A 15293-nucleotide genomic window follows, 5' to 3' on the forward strand; every position below is an offset into this window, starting at 1 on the left:
CGGATATTACATCACAATTGCTCGCCTCTTTGCCAGCGAGGAGCATAGATACGAATGAAATCATCCACCGAATAGGGTTCCCACATTCTGAGATCCTAAATGGAGGACACTTTTCATAAATTATGAAAGCTCCAGCACCGGACAAGAAAACTAGTGATTTTGAAAATTATTCGACCGATTGTACTATGTTGACTAAAATAAAAAAAGGTCATCACTTTGGATCGACTCCCGAATTACCCAATTTTTTACGAAAATCTGACGTTCGCTGTGTCAAAGTCGCATTTTTTGTGGCATTTTAATCCTTTTGAGAGAAAAGGAGGACAAATTCCCTCCGAGGATACTTTCAATTTATTGAAAAAAAAGGGCAAATCCTCTTAAGAGAGGACATATGGTAAACCTGACAGTACCATAGAATGACCCTAGTTACATATTTACGACAAAATCAACGGTTCCAGTACCAGTGTTGACCCAGCAACTATGGAGTCATTCGTCCTCTCTGGGCCGCAATAGATATTCGTGTGTTAAAAATTCCGACCCTCAGAAATTTTCATCCTGACTACGTCTATGTTCAGATAAAGTCTGTATCAGAAGATGCATTGCACGGAGTTCACCGCGTCGGGTGAATTCACACCAGCTTGTGCCTAAGCATGCCTCCGCTTTATGTTCAATGTTCATGTAAGTGCATAATTGCTCAAAATACGATTCTTTTTGGAATATTCTCCATCATTGTGCGACAGACATCGTCAGCACGCCTTCCTGGACTACGTGCTATTGTAGGACAATATATATACTCTTTACTACACAACACCATCCCGTTTCGTTGCCTATAGGCTACTTGTCGTTCCGTTCAGTGTCGTAACTCGTAATCTTTTGTTGTTCGGAAATGCCAAAAACCATATTGTACACAAAGGAATGAAAATGTACGATGGAAATTCACCAAATTGTGTGCTGTACGCTGGAATAAAATCATTATAGTTTTCATTCAAACTTTGTAGCCAACAACGTATAAAATTTACCATATACATATCGCATTATGTAAGGAGAATTGCTGACATTCGATTAGGAGGCGTGACTTATAAAGACAGTGTGAAGTCAGGGAATCGCCAGATCAATCAAGACCGGTTAAAAAGCATTTCAATTAGCGTGTGTAGTTCGAACGATCATGCCGACCTCTCTAAATGCGCTCTTACTTTTGACTTTCATCAGAACATGTAAGTAGAAATGAATATATTGTCATAATTGGGTGGATATTTGTGGTTATAACGGTTGAAGGCATCGCACCTTATGAGTGGATAATAATCCAAATTGCATCGTTTAGCGGGAAAGTAGCCTACTGTGAATGTTAGGACAATCTATTTCAAATGTAACCATGTTATGAACACTCTTTCTTCAACATCCACCGAGGTCAATATGTAGTTATTGCGTGGACTGTTTGAATGGGTTAATATCGCTGATGAAGTTTTATTCCGTGGTAAGGCATAGGCACCATCTCGGATTTCAGTCGGAAATAAGGCATATACGTAGTGGTCCTCAACCAGTTTGCCGCATCACCCTGGGGTGCTGATTGCACTGCTGAGGGGTGTTGCTAGAAAATGAGGTATAGACGGTCAGATACTGGGGGTGAACAGTGATAATAGAAGTGCTGGGGCGCTGCGAGCTATTTTCCCTTTCAGAGGGTGCCGCGAAGGTTGAGAATCACTGTGGTCTATTTAGCTCTACAGTAGGCCTACAGCATTATTATGTATGTGTTGTGTGTGATGTACCGTCAAACTATTACATATTTCTCTTGATCATTGTTACTTCGTCAAACCTATAAAGAGTCACTAAGTTTTCTTCGTATATAGGTGTATGAAGTCGTGAAAGCAGGAATAGCAAGGTTATATAATTACCTTTCTACAGTGTAATTTTTGTCAAATGTTACGGTATACGGTATTGCTGACCTCATGCAACTATCGCTATATTGCACGCCCATTATCCAATGCGCTCATACCGAAAAATAAAAATTATCATATCCGCTTTGGACTGAATTCGGTCCGGTTATACAGCTTTACATTCCCTAGCGTCGTATATAAGTCGAGTTAATTGAGTTATACGGGCTTCGCACAGCTTTAGATTTTTGTAGGAAATAAATCCTGCATTCGAGCAACATTCGGATCACGAGACTTTGGCCGGTTTATAATACGTATTTCGAAATCGCGTTTGCCACATCCTGAGATCAAAGTTTGTGTGTATTTCGCTGGAATAAGATTTTGTCAGAAGCATGCATAGCTAGAAGATTGCCAGTAATTCTAGGTTTGGCGAGGTGACGAGATAATTCATGCGTCATTATTAGCAATGCTGACCGGAGAAGCGTTTATTCTACACGGCTGACATTTTCCATGCCGTGAATTCATGATCCGGAGATATATACCCGGCTGTCATATGCCGCAGTTTCAGTTAAATAATTTAACCGCGATACTTCGTCAGAAAAGTGTTGTATCCAATCTATAGAACATAATACATATGTTACGTTGTGGTATAGTTGGGAATGTACTGTTGTGCCATTGGACCTTATCAGACAAAGAACTCAAATGCGGAGCAGGTCTAAATTGTAAATGTATTATAAATGCCACATACATGGCGAAGCGTTACATCATTTCGACCTCTCGTGGTAAATTTTAAGGCTCAGTGACGGTAGCATGCTAAAATTTTGCATCCAAGTCTCGAAATCGCGACACAATTTGAATCTGCTTGGGACAGATAACGCAGATATGTTGAAATCAACATCATGTTATCCGGGTCGACGTCTGTGTTGTACACGACTCCTGCGACGTCCTGATATTCGATTATGTGCGTAATGCGCAGTGCACCAGGCCACAATAATTCATATGAATTAATATTAAATGATGACTGCACCCAAGAAATATATAAACGATCATGCCATACCAGTAACTAAAGACACAACGAGGTAAATATTCAAAACATTACAGATACCTGCTTGCAGTGTTTTCAATGCGATAGTTCGAGTGAGTGCAGCGCTGTTGCGGAACCCCAGGAATGTGTGGGCGAAATCTATAACGTTTTACAGCCCGCATGCGGGACCGAAACATCAAGTACAGGTATGCAGAGCAATATGAATGTATATGCCGAGGCGAAGAATACATATTTGAGAAGATGTAAGCGAACTGTTTCCGATTATGCGGATAAAATGATATTGGAACTTCGTGCTGCGATTCGCGTCTCATATATGATCGTACTTATTTGTCAAAACATTTATCATTTCCCGTAATCTAATTACCGCAATCGATTGTAATGCTATTGTCACGATTTGTGTAGGAGTTAACAAGGGCGCGTCGTGTTCAATGTTTTGCTATGCCATCGATGTTTTATTGGACGTGCAATCATAAGCCGGAAGCAATAGACAACGCTATGTATATGGAGATGTGGTTAAAATAGTCAGCGATAGTACTCAAATAGAAGTCGCAGTACGTCGTACATTTCCAAGACGCGTCAAAACTACTCCAAGTGGACGTAAAATGCAGGTATCAATATTAGTCAAATAAATAGTTTCAAAACGTAGACTTGGTCAAGGGGTCGGGAACTTATTCAAGTTAATCGGAGATGGCTAGTTTCTAAATTACGGGGCGCAGCTCCGCAACTAACTCAAAATGACTAATGACGCTACATATAGCTACAATCCTCGAAATACATACAGCGGTTAGTGTGATGGCTGTTGTTTAACGCGATCCTTGTGAATTTGTCTTGCATGAATGTACTTCAAACCAATCCCCAAACTACATTCTACTCTCAAAAATCAGTATATGTAATGTATCAGCTTTTCGTGAAGTTTCTGTAAACCTACACCTCGCACGAGTCTGTTAAAGATTGTATATACGTTTGATTGGTTGCATGTAAATGATGCGCGCTTAGTTCAATATAACTGTTTGTGTGCGTGGACTTCTGTGCTGTGAACCGCGCCTTCCGAATCTCACCTTGTCGTTAATTTGACGATATTAGCTTGTCAACAATTTCCCTCCTACTGGTCGCTCACTGTACTATTTTCGTCTATACAGGAGTCAGACGCTTTTGCGTTGCGCGAGATAACTCGAATGATTTCGGATGCGTCAGTTCTGGAGATGTCACAACATGCTCCTGCGGATCAGGTAAACTAGTAGATTGGTATCGACGCGAAGCGGGCAGCGAATATACCATACTACGTACAAAGACAATTATTTGATGACAAATTTGAAGGGAACAGACACACTGAATAGACCATTTGGGGGCGCCACATGGGCTCATCGATTCAAGCGCGACATATTTCAAATAACTAAGCCCAAGTCCGCAATTAAACTTTGCCCTCTACCCCATTATTTTTAGTACAACCTTAAAATATAGGAGGCGCTAGTCTATGAAACTTGATTAAAAGGATGCGATATGGAAAAAATACCACTGTCCTAACCTACGATTTTCAGGTATCAGAACAATATTTCTTGATATGATTTTGATTGAAATCCACTACTACGAGTTTAACCCTTGAAACGTGCAGATATAGACATTATAGAACAGTGATTCTCAAACTGGAGAGGGGGGGGGGGGGGCGTGAAAGCATCTGCTCTGTGTGTAGTCCGAATTTGATATTTGAGAGTTCTCTCATCGACAGTCATCACTTTCCATGCCATCAAACTATCCGTTGAGATTGCTAGCATTCTGGTTGCATTCTGTGATATGACAATAAGGTGGGAGGGTGCGAATTTTTTCACTATCATATCGGGGGCCTGTCTAAAAAAGTTTGAGAACCACTGTTCTAAAACGATATGAACGTTCCCATGTGCTGCAGCCGAAGTGTGAGCAGAAACAAGATTCATCAGGACACTCCTGTTAATTTGATTATTTATTTTCGTCCTTTCAAAAGCATTTAAAACTGAGATATAGACGGCAATGATTATAAATGACACCGTGAGATATAGTAATCAAACTTAGACCGAAATCGACATACGCATAGCAGCAGAAGATTGCGCCGTAAAGCACTACGGCGGCATATTACTTTTATAAACAATGTTATAATTTCAGATGGCTGTAACAGCGCTGACGGGACTGCACGTGCGATCGAAATGTCGATGTCGAAAGAGACAGCGGATACAAATCCCACCCCCGCGCTGCGGGACACGCAATTTCAATACGGGCAATCTGAAAAGATCCTTAAATGCTTTGACTGCAGGGGATGTAAGACGGCGCACAGTTTGACGACATGCCCACGAAGCACAACGCATTGCGTATCTATAACCACAGGAGGTACAAGCTCTATTTCTTCCTTGCTATTACGTCAATTCGTCGATGGAATTAACCTTGTCTCGCCGAAACCCGTTATTCATCTACATCCATATCATATAAGAATATATTCGAATATTTGTAGACCTGGTACGTCGCACTTGCGGGAAAGGGGCGACACGGGGAGGTTGTACGAGAGTCACAAATACTTTAGGCACTCAAACAGAGACGTGCTACTGTGCACGAGGTAAGATGGGGCGAATAATTTCAGGTCTATTGAAAAATCTTTGTAATATATATTCTGAAAATCAAAGGTGGTCAGTAAATAAGTACTTCCGCTTTTTCGAAGTAATCAAATAGGTTTTGCCTTCTTGCAATATTCACTACTTCTTCAAGTATCATTGATTTTAGACTTACTGCCACTTATGATTCAGAGTTTTGAGTTTGTCACGCAAAACTAGACCTATGGAATACTTCCGAGCGATATAGCGTGTGGGTGATGCGACCGGTCGTTGGTTCAATGCCCGGCCGTGTCAGACCAAAACTTCAAAAACTGGAATCTGCGGCTATCCAGCAAGGCGCTCAGCGTTCACGGATGGCATGGAGGAGAAAATAGTGATGGTGACTAGATGACCTTACTTAAAGGTCGTATCGCATCTCCATATTCAAAGTAGGCCTACCTGATGGTACATACGAAAGTAAATCTAGTCTCTTACCCTCTCTTCCGTACTTGCATATCGCTATTTCTACTCGAGGAGAATTTTACGCCGTTACTTCTACTACTTGAGCATCAACGATGACTACTTTGACCTTCTCTGCGTAAAATTACTTTGTTTCACACTTGTATACTGCACTGCCCCAAGTGGTAATGATTTTGGACTGCATCTACATTACAGTTTTAAGTTTATTATTCAAAACTAGGGCTAAAATTATTAGTTCTGTCTTACTGGGATATCACTACTTATAATTATAGAGCACCAACGATGATTACTTTGACCACGTCTGCTGGCAATTACTTAAATTGAATATGTCTATCCATTTCAACTAATATCATTCGTTTTTCAGATTCCTGCAATTTTTCGGCGATTGTGCAGCCTGCAAAAGTCAATTCATTGTTATTTACGGCTGTTGTAACAACTGTGCTGTTTTATTAGTACTTTCCATACCTCTGCATATTTATTATGGGCACTCGACCACGCCATTTTCTCTCTCCTGTCGTCTTGAGTATTGTCATGTCGTGCTCATGGATACGTTACAATCGTATATTTTGTTGTGGTAGCGAATATATTATGTTGTTTAAAGCACGCCTTCAATCCGATAATGAATTTATATTGCGAATCTACAATCTAGAAGTGTCAAATACCCTAGTATCAAATATTCACATTTCAAAATGCCGTAACGATACTGCACGAAACCCGTTTTCACATCGCTCCCGCTAAACCGCAGCCGGGCTGGGGTGATTTTGGTGACGCTAGCGCATTCGCAATTATGCAGACGGATGACAAAGTGCACGACGCATTAGCCGCTTTCACTAACTAGCATTGCAAAGGAGGAAATACGTCATTGAACAATAGGGCTCGCAGTCAACTCTGTGGTAACTGAATGCGGTTGGCAGAAATATACACCAGACTAGCATATCGACCGCATTTTCGCCACGTCTAACACCAAAAGACCGCGTAGATAAGTTTTGAGGCAAGCAATTTCGGAAAGTTAGATGTAGGTAGCTGGGGACGTTTAAATTACTCTGTGGCGGTAAGTTGAGATGAATCGACTTTGTCGTGATTGCAATCAGACAAAATGATCGTGAGAGGGTGCGAACGGTCAGAACATTTGCGTGATCAGCATACAGAGTTCGATTACGACAAGTCTGGCACACTGTCGCTTCGGAATGAAGATGGCGTCGTGCGGGAGTGTACTTTAGAGCAAGAAGACGGTGAATTCATTGTTTTAAACTTCACCTCCGTGGACTTGGACTGCGCAGAGGAAAAGCTCACCGTGTTCGGTAAGTCTTCACGTCCACACTACATAATACACTAAATGAAAGAAAGCGTGGATTGACAAGGGATGTAGCGTTAAGGCACAGGGAGCTCGACTATTTTGATGTAGCTTTTCAACGTCATAACGATTATGACATATGATCGCGACACTTCAACTAAATTACGATTCATTTCGCGTTATTTCCACTGTGGCTGTTACCGTAGTGTCCTATATGGTGCCGATACAGGCAAATCTCACGCCTCAGTGAATTTGTATCACGTCACAATTTCCATTTGGCTCCAGCCAATTTGACGGTCCTTTTTGACAGGCTTGCCGAGCATTAAATTTGGTAAAACAGGTATCAATCGAAAGCTGTCTCTGCACTGATTACGAAAATATAAATTTTATTCCGCTCGTGGACCTGGAACTCCCACAATCAGCCTCGAATTTTTCATTGTTATGAAGATTGTCATCGGGACGCAACAATGCTGTCTGGAGAAACGAGAGAGTAGCTCAAGAGAAAAAGAGCCAGACAGCATTGTCCAGCATTGTTGCGTCCCAATGCCAATCTCCATAACAATCAAAAATTCGAGGGCCCCGATGTACCCTATATTTAAAATTGTCAATGCCAATTCACTATGACGTCACAATTGAATATTCGTGACGTCATGACTTGAAAAAACATGTTTAAATTTAGGGCCTTGTTTTAAACATGCTTATTTAAATTTTGTTTTAAATGCACCCTTAGCGACGGCGCTATGTATGGAAATGAAATGAATCGTATGAATATATTCGATATCCGCTAGCGTGTATATCCGGTACACACATGGCGTCTGAGTCTAGGAAATCTTGTAACGCCGTTATCACGACGTTGTTTGTATGTAGTGAACTAGCATCACGCAGAGATCATTTGGTTAAAGTTCTCAACAGGTGAAGACAGATGCCACTCCCGGCCACCATTCTGTATCCAGTCGTTCGAAAATTGCGATGTGCCATCGGACTACCAACACGGTTGTGACGGAGGCAAGGCGTCTTGTACTTTATTGCACTTGAAGACCGTAACGCAAGGCCATGGTCTGCGGTTGAATTACTCCTTTCAACAGTGCGAGGGTAGGAAATATTCGTCTTTTGCACGTGTGAATTAGGCCTACTTGTGTTGTGTCGAAAAATTCTAATGGAAGCTTTAGATTTATTGACAGTGCTAGGTCGTTGATATCAACACACTTGAAACTTGAGTCGGGTATAGCCTATATGTCCTGACGTAGGCCAATTTTGTGTACGTTTCCCATATATACATCGTTGGTTGGTTGACTACTTGCATTGCCTTGCTGATCTACACCCTAACGTTATCAGTAACTTGCTTCCACTTACATTCTATTGCAGGTTACCATGGGGATTATGATGATGATGGGAATTCTTCCTTCATGACTGTTTTCCTGCCTCTGATCATCTCTTTCGCGGTCGTCATTTTATTTATAATTTCTGTTGCTTGTGTCAGGTACCATTGTTTACTATACTTATTACACTATGTGGGAAATACAGTTGCGGGTCCATATTCCCCTGTACAAGACGTGGACATTGAATGGGCACTGCGCTCTAAAAATGACTATGGCAAAAGATCAGTAATATCAAGATGTATGTGAACCACGGACGGATATATATCCTTATATATCCGATGCCGCTATACATAATTCATGGTAACGTCTATGATCTCTGCATATTGCCAGTTTAGCAGTCCTGGATGGATTTGACATAATATCTCCATACGATACGAACTATGTCACCGTAGCAAATCAATTGATTTGATCCACATTCATGGTAATTGTTCGTTATTTTCAGACACAAACAACTGAGAAAAGCTCAAAGCTCGACAGAGTTTCATCAATATGTAGCGACAGTTACGTCTGGCTACCCCGTAACGCCCGATATGCTGTCTGGCTCGTCACTGACTCTCGAATTCGGACGGTCGTACGAAACAGTCCCACGGGGCACAGTGCCTTTGCACGACATTCGTTCATCCCCCGCGAGAAATCCCTCTAATACCGCAAACGATCAAAAGCAGAGTAGCCCAGCAGAAAAGGAAAACGAGGGCGGAAATCGGAAGCAACATGGTACATTCAACTGTAATAATAGTTATGAAGTAAACAAATCGATTCATTCAAGCGTAGCGAAGGAAGACGCAGAATATCGCCAGGTGGATTTGTCCCAGGGATATACGAATGCTGCCTTCGAAATGCAGTAATATCACGATACCGAAAATATTTATTCATTGTTTCATGTATATGCATTTCATTTTAAATATGCGCACAAACTGTTTTATTAGCTGATTCGTCATTGTCCAACGGTTGCTGTCTATAATGCACATGAAATAAATTGCACTTTTAGTATAATGAGCGTTTTCAACTGGAGAATCATGGGGTCGTCGAATGTTACATTATGCGACATATCCCCTGAATCCTTTATCGTGGTGGGCTATGGTAGATGCTGCAAAATATGTAAGAAACTATTCATTTACTGGAGGAAGCGGCAAGCAAACAAAAAAGCGTAAACGTCGATGTGCAAATAATTGATTATATCCTGATCTGGGTGACGTACTCATTTAGCGGTAGTAATGCCTTTTAAATTTGTCAGACGATGCATAGTGTGGTAAATAGCCACGAGAAAGACCCTTGTAGGTTGATGAAGATATTATGGTGGGAACGTAATATTGTACCAGGTCGAAATCGCGGTAGAATCAGACTGACTTAATTATTACTCAGGCGAGTAAGACTACATATTGAACTTACGTTCTTCTCGGCTGTGGTCTGTACCCATTGGGATTGTTATCGTTGCTGGACGTTATTCGGATTTCATAAACTTTGCTATTATTCAATTCTACTGCTATCATTTTTATTAATTTGCAAAATACCAAAGTATCCTTCGAATTGCGCCTAGTCTACTCGGAGCGTAATAAAGGATCGGATATCCAATCCCATTAGAAATAATCTAATTAGCAATTACTGTTTATAATCGACGTCAACTGTTCTGGCAGAATTTATGTCACACCCGAATTAATCCAGCAATAAAAACAAACAAAAAGTATTATCTCCTCACTACTTACTTACCGTGTTGGTCTGCGACTTCAGTAAGCATTTTGATAACTTCTCGTTCGTTTGCCTGATTCAATGCATCGAACATTGAATATATCTTCGCTAGAGCGACTCGTGAAGCTGGAATAAAATAAGTATGATTGCAAACGAGTTAGTGACGAAATGTAGAGTCAAGAAAGGATGGAAGGATTAGCTTCCGAACTAAACAGGAACATGAACAAGGACTATTTTCGAGATAGTGAAAAATCAGGAAAGGTTAGTTGTAAACCTAACGTTTGGACAATTGTGACCGCATACAATCATATTCCGAGCACACAATCTTTGAAATTCGCAAGGTGCTCGTTAAGTACTGAATTTATTGATATGCTGCCAGCGCCATGCGGAGAGTGGTTCGGAGTTGAAATGCAAAGAATTTCAACCAAAAACGTTATATTGACGTCAAAATTGTAATGCATGAAAAAGGAGCAGAGTGCAGAACCAATCAAGGTTCGTTTATGAACGCGAACCTCCAAATTCCAGAGGTTCACACACAGAACATGAACGCGAACGTTCACACCAACCTACTATTTTGCTTTCAAGTTTTTCATCTGCGCAGTAAAATGAATTGATGGTTCACATGTCCCAATTGCTGGCCAATTGCAGATTGCAGAATCCGTTAATATTTTTATTACAAGATAAGTAAAGGACTCCGATTCTAGAATTACTCGCCGCTCACATGACTGCGCGTGAATTGACGGGCATTTAGTTGACCTCTACATATTCAAAAATGTAACTTAATATGAATAAGGACTACCATGTGATGGCGTGACAAGAGTATGATGCGGTATAGATGCACGGCGAGTTATCGGAAAACGCTTGTTCGTGCCTGAAAGGAAAGAGGTATATGTTACGTTTTCCATATTGTTCGCCTGATATTGATTTTTATTTCCATGCTCACTAATCTAGTACAGGGAGTTTATAGGCCTACTCTAATCTTACAAACTATAAGAAGTCAAACGAAGTTGTTTTAGTCATAAGATAGGATGGAATACAAAAAGTAGAGGTAGTGGAATATTGGATTTTCTTGAGAATAAGTGTTGCATGTAGAGAATATCCAGTACGAAAGTACGTCTTTTCTCTGGGAATATCAATGTATATAATTTATAGATATCCCTTATCTAATATAGCCCTGTAAAACTGATATTACAAGATTTCGTAACGCTTCACGAAGTAATTAAGTATAAGAACTTTACGTATAGTGAGAAACAAACTGGACTTACGTAGTCTGCAGTGACCTACTCCGCATACCAAAAATAAGCACGGAATTACGGAGTGAAAAAATATCCTTGATTTCATACTACCCAGCTCTATTGCGAACAATTCTGTGATTTCTTGTACGAACAAAATCAAACGAGATCATTGTTGCCAGATGTAATCATGTTTATCACGCAGGACTTTCGCACATCCGTGTAATTTCCGCTTATAGAAGTGATAGCATTTGAAACGACCCCTTTATACGCGGAAGATTTTCCGATACGGCGAATTTATAGCTGACACACGAAGATATAGCAATTGGTTGTTACTGTCTTTGTTCCCCACCCCGCCCATAGCACAGCTTCTCTTGTTTCTACCACCACCTCCTGATTCATATAATTATGAAGTGTCCACTGTCCATTGTCGTCATATTAATATTATTTATATGCTATATGCTCCATTCATTGACCCCAATCAATTGCAGCCATATGTATAAATAATATCTGCAATTGTTGAATGCAGTGATCAGACCAGTTGACCCTAAACAGAGTCATATCGATCACGCCCTGTCATACACCGTTTCTTGTTATCTTTCATCTGCCAATGTTATTTTCTTTTCGGTTGGACAAATCAATAAATAGTTCTCTCTCTCTCTAGGCAGGACTTGGTGCTAGAGGTCCCCTAATGATCGGTGCTGCGTCTAGTTCTCAAACGTTCGCGTTGTCTTGAATTCGTGCTTGGGAGGAAAATTCTTCTACTTGACATCGGTAGGTGGTTACCATTACCACGTATGTTACTTCGGTAGTCGTTAACACGCCACTACATTCAGAAAGGCATCAGTCGATCAAATTGACGGACCATGACCGTGGAAGAATATCTCGTCAGCAATCAGACAGTCACAAATTAACATCACACTACAAAATGCAGCACAGTGAAATGCGACATGCTAGGTAGACGAGAAGCTCGATATGACACTGGACAGAAGCAAATATCACAGTGGATAACTGATAAAAATATATAAAAAATAAATAGAAAGGAACGAACGGAAAGGAAAACAACACACAGAATCATGGAACAATTAGAAATACAATGGAAATACAATTTAGCGGCAGATAGAGATCAGATAATGAAAACATTAGTGAATGTCAACCAGGGCTTTGGAGCCGGAGCCCGAAGCCGGAGCCCTGGAGCCGTGCATTTTCACCGGAGCTGGAGCCGGAGCCGGAGCTCTACATGAAATTCAGCCGGAACCGGAGCTGGAGCTGGAACCCGTTATTTGAGGAGTAGCTCCGGCTCCGACGTATTTCATAAGATGCTATTATACATGCAACAACCACATCTTCTGATTTATCATAATTGAACAGCAGGCCTCAATTTTAATGCCGTGCACAGCAATGGCCTAGAGTAAAGTCCGTTTATCGACAATTGACAAGTATTCATGATGACGTCACAAGCCGGCATGGCGGCACCTATGTCTTCGTTGCTACATCGGATTTTACTGACGGCTAACACACTCTAGATTACTATAGATAACTAACCTATGTAGATTACTAATCTTTATAGACCAGGAATGGCCAAAGGGGCACATGCAATTGACGAACGAGTGCGCGGTCCACTAGCAGAGCCAAGCGGGTAAAATTTTCAAAGTTTATAAATAAACCAGGTCAATAATATTATTACTGGAGTATATTGCGGGTCTACTGAATACCGCCTGCTAGGCTCAGTTTGCAAGGACACGACTATTCGGCGTCTGGCCACATCGATATCGAAGGTCTCCGATAATATGCGACAATCATTTTGTGCCTACATTTCACCGTCGACGATTTTTATGCAAGCGCAAACGCGAAAAGACTTTCTCCCGTAATTGCGAATACACTTAGACTAAATCGGGTAAATTGGGCGTTTTTTAAAATTTTCAGTAGGGGGTAGGCTACCAAGCAAGATATCGTGTGGCAATTAAACACGCGAAGCATGAAGAAAAATTTCACTACTATTTTAGTTTATTGTAATGGACGACGATTTACTGAAAATGTGACTGGACCCTGGATCTGCCAATACGTCGGAACTGATATTTTAGTCATCAACATCACAAGTGTCGAAGCCAGACTTGTATCTTTTGGTTGGCATTGCAAGTTCACAACCTGAGCAATTCATTTTCGATAATATAATAGGAAATTACCTCGGGGGCCACGCAAAACCCTCTCGCGGGCCACATTTGGCAGCGGATTGGCCACTGATATAGACAGGCCCATTCGATAATTTCAGAGCCGGAGCAGTAGTAATAATGCGGCTCCGGAGATGGAGCCGGAGCTAATGTATCATAAAAGAAAGCTCCGGAGCCGGAGCTGGAGCAGTTTAAATTTACGGCTGCTCCAAATCCCTGATGTCTACGACCAGTGCACACATTCAAGATAAACTTATGAATTCTAGTCTGCGCTCGAGATTACTGAACCATGATATCTCTCTTGCTTACCGAAACACGCCACTTCATATCCGTCGCTTTTAGCTTTATGTTATCTTCTGTTACTTTTAATTGATTTTTTTAAAGTCCATCTCTGTTCTGGTTAGACTAAGGCAGCGGTTCTCAACCTTTTTTGACACGCGCCCCCCTTGGCGATGGTAAAAAAAATCGCGCCTGACCCCCTTTACATTTATCGTCATGTCAAAAAGAGCACATAATCTAATGCAGAGGTGTGCAACCTTCTTGCTAATCATGGCCGCATTTCGATTACTTATGTCGCGAGATAGTGTAATGGTTATGCGTCCGGCTTCTTGAGCGGTAGGTCGTGGGTTCGATCCCCGGCCGGGTCATACCAAAGACTCTGAAATTGGTATCCGCAGTTATCCTGCTAGGCGCTCAGCAATCACGGATAGCATGGAGGAGAAAAAAACCGGGGGCGCAGACTAGATGACCTCATGGGGCCGTATCGCAACTCCGTCGTCAAAAGCATCTCGATGGTGCAGGCGAAAAAGAATATCATCTCTCTCTCTCTCTCTCTCTCTCTAAGGCCGCATTCCAGGGCATAGCGGCAATGAACGATCTGGACGCAAAATACCAGAGTAAACTGTCCATATCCATTCCCGGTGAACTCCGGACTATTTTACTTTTCACAACGGCCTATTGTACGCATCGAAATCGCGAGTGGCAATGTTATGAATAGTTGCTGGGAGTGCATATTGTCGCACGGGGCGCGAAAACTTTTCAGAGCCGCGAATGAACTGTTCCATTCCTGCTCCAATTAAGAAGGGCGCTGCTGCACTAAAATCGAAAAATGAAGTCTTGTTGAATTGCGCGGAGCGCAAAGAAAATTTCAAGATTAAAAAATATCTCTCGAAAATTCGGGAGTGAATTCGTAATTGCAATTTGCATGTCTACGGCTGCCAACACATACTGATTGAATGAGTCGTCGACGGCTGCACAAATTCCCTTCTACGGCCGCATGCGGCCGTACCGGCTGCCCACCCCTGATCTGATAGTAGGCCTATATACATAAGGTATATCTTACGCCAATTTTGAATCCGCATTCCAGTTGTTTAGTCTTTTACAATGCTGACAAACTTCCCCAAACATGTTTGAAAATAACAAAAAAACATTGAAAAGCACATCAATTAATTTCAAGTTAGGTTGCACTGAGACTAATCCTGATGCTGGTAGTGACTACAGAGAGCACAGCGTCGTTCTGTCCTGCCATGCTAAATTTGATCAGTTTCGGAAATGAATTAAAATGTGTTGATTTATAGCCAAAT

At 41.4% G+C, this 15293-nt stretch overlaps 4 protein-coding genes across 4 annotated transcripts in view; 2 read left to right on the forward strand and 2 right to left on the reverse strand.

Moving 5' to 3' along the window:
- Positions 1-15293, reverse strand: part of LOC145438734 (uncharacterized) — a 215383-nt gene that overhangs the window by 91482 nt on the left and 108608 nt on the right. The gene's annotated exons all lie outside the window — the stretch shown is intronic.
- On the forward strand, positions 1077-6560 carry LOC145438717 (uncharacterized). The gene is made up of 6 exons (XM_080316062.1): positions 1077-1211; positions 2970-3098; positions 4053-4142; positions 5050-5271; positions 5393-5494; positions 6313-6560. Exons 1-6 carry the CDS (start codon positions 1163-1165, stop codon positions 6399-6401), a joined length of 681 nt encoding a protein of 226 aa, XP_080172188.1. The 5' UTR covers positions 1077-1162; the 3' UTR covers positions 6402-6560.
- Positions 6836-9614, forward strand: LOC145438716 (uncharacterized). The gene is made up of 4 exons (XM_080316061.1): positions 6836-7249; positions 8155-8334; positions 8608-8722; positions 9064-9614. Exons 1-4 carry the CDS (start codon positions 7045-7047, stop codon positions 9464-9466), a joined length of 903 nt encoding a protein of 300 aa, XP_080172187.1. The 5' UTR covers positions 6836-7044; the 3' UTR covers positions 9467-9614.
- Positions 9570-12176, reverse strand: LOC145438718 (uncharacterized). Its single transcript, XM_080316063.1, has 4 exons — positions 11573-12176; positions 11107-11178; positions 10329-10433; positions 9570-9708 (listed from the first exon to the last, which is right to left on the reverse strand). Exons 1-4 carry the CDS (start codon positions 11646-11648, stop codon positions 9659-9661), a joined length of 303 nt encoding a protein of 100 aa, XP_080172189.1. The 5' UTR covers positions 11649-12176; the 3' UTR covers positions 9570-9658.

The sequence above is a fragment of the Botryllus schlosseri genome, chromosome 5, assembly GCF_051294905.1.
Source record: "Botryllus schlosseri isolate E-star chromosome 5, Bs_hap1, whole genome shotgun sequence".
Classification (NCBI taxonomy): Eukaryota; Metazoa; Chordata; class Ascidiacea; order Stolidobranchia; family Styelidae; genus Botryllus; species Botryllus schlosseri.

Bases quoted from the DNA above. Each gene is read 5' to 3' on its own strand.
- LOC145438718 (XM_080316063.1), bottom strand. From the start codon at position 11,648: ATGAAATCAAGGATATTTTTTCACTCCGTAATTCCGTGCTTATTTTTG. The intron at 11,179-11,572 runs GTAAGTCCAGTT...CTTTCCTTTCAG, and splicing joins AGTAGGTCACTGCAGACTAC to GCACGAACAAGCGTTTTCCG. The intron at 9,709-10,328 runs GTAAGTAAGTAG...CATATTTTGCAG, and splicing joins TGAAGTCGCAGACCAACACG to CATCTACCATAGCCCACCAC.
- LOC145438717 (XM_080316062.1), top strand. From the start codon at position 1,163: ATGCCGACCTCTCTAAATGCGCTCTTACTTTTGACTTTCATCAGAACA. The intron at 1,212-2,969 runs GTAAGTAGAAAT...AAAACATTACAG, and splicing joins TTTGACTTTCATCAGAACAT to ATACCTGCTTGCAGTGTTTT. The intron at 5,272-5,392 runs GTACAAGCTCTA...GAATATTTGTAG, and splicing joins CGTATCTATAACCACAGGAG to ACCTGGTACGTCGCACTTGC.
- LOC145438716 (XM_080316061.1), top strand. From the start codon at position 7,045: ATGATCGTGAGAGGGTGCGAACGGTCAGAACATTTGCGTGATCAGCAT. The intron at 7,250-8,154 runs GTAAGTCTTCAC...AGTTCTCAACAG, and splicing joins GGAAAAGCTCACCGTGTTCG to GTGAAGACAGATGCCACTCC. The intron at 8,335-8,607 runs GTAGGAAATATT...ATTCTATTGCAG, and splicing joins CTCCTTTCAACAGTGCGAGG to GTTACCATGGGGATTATGAT.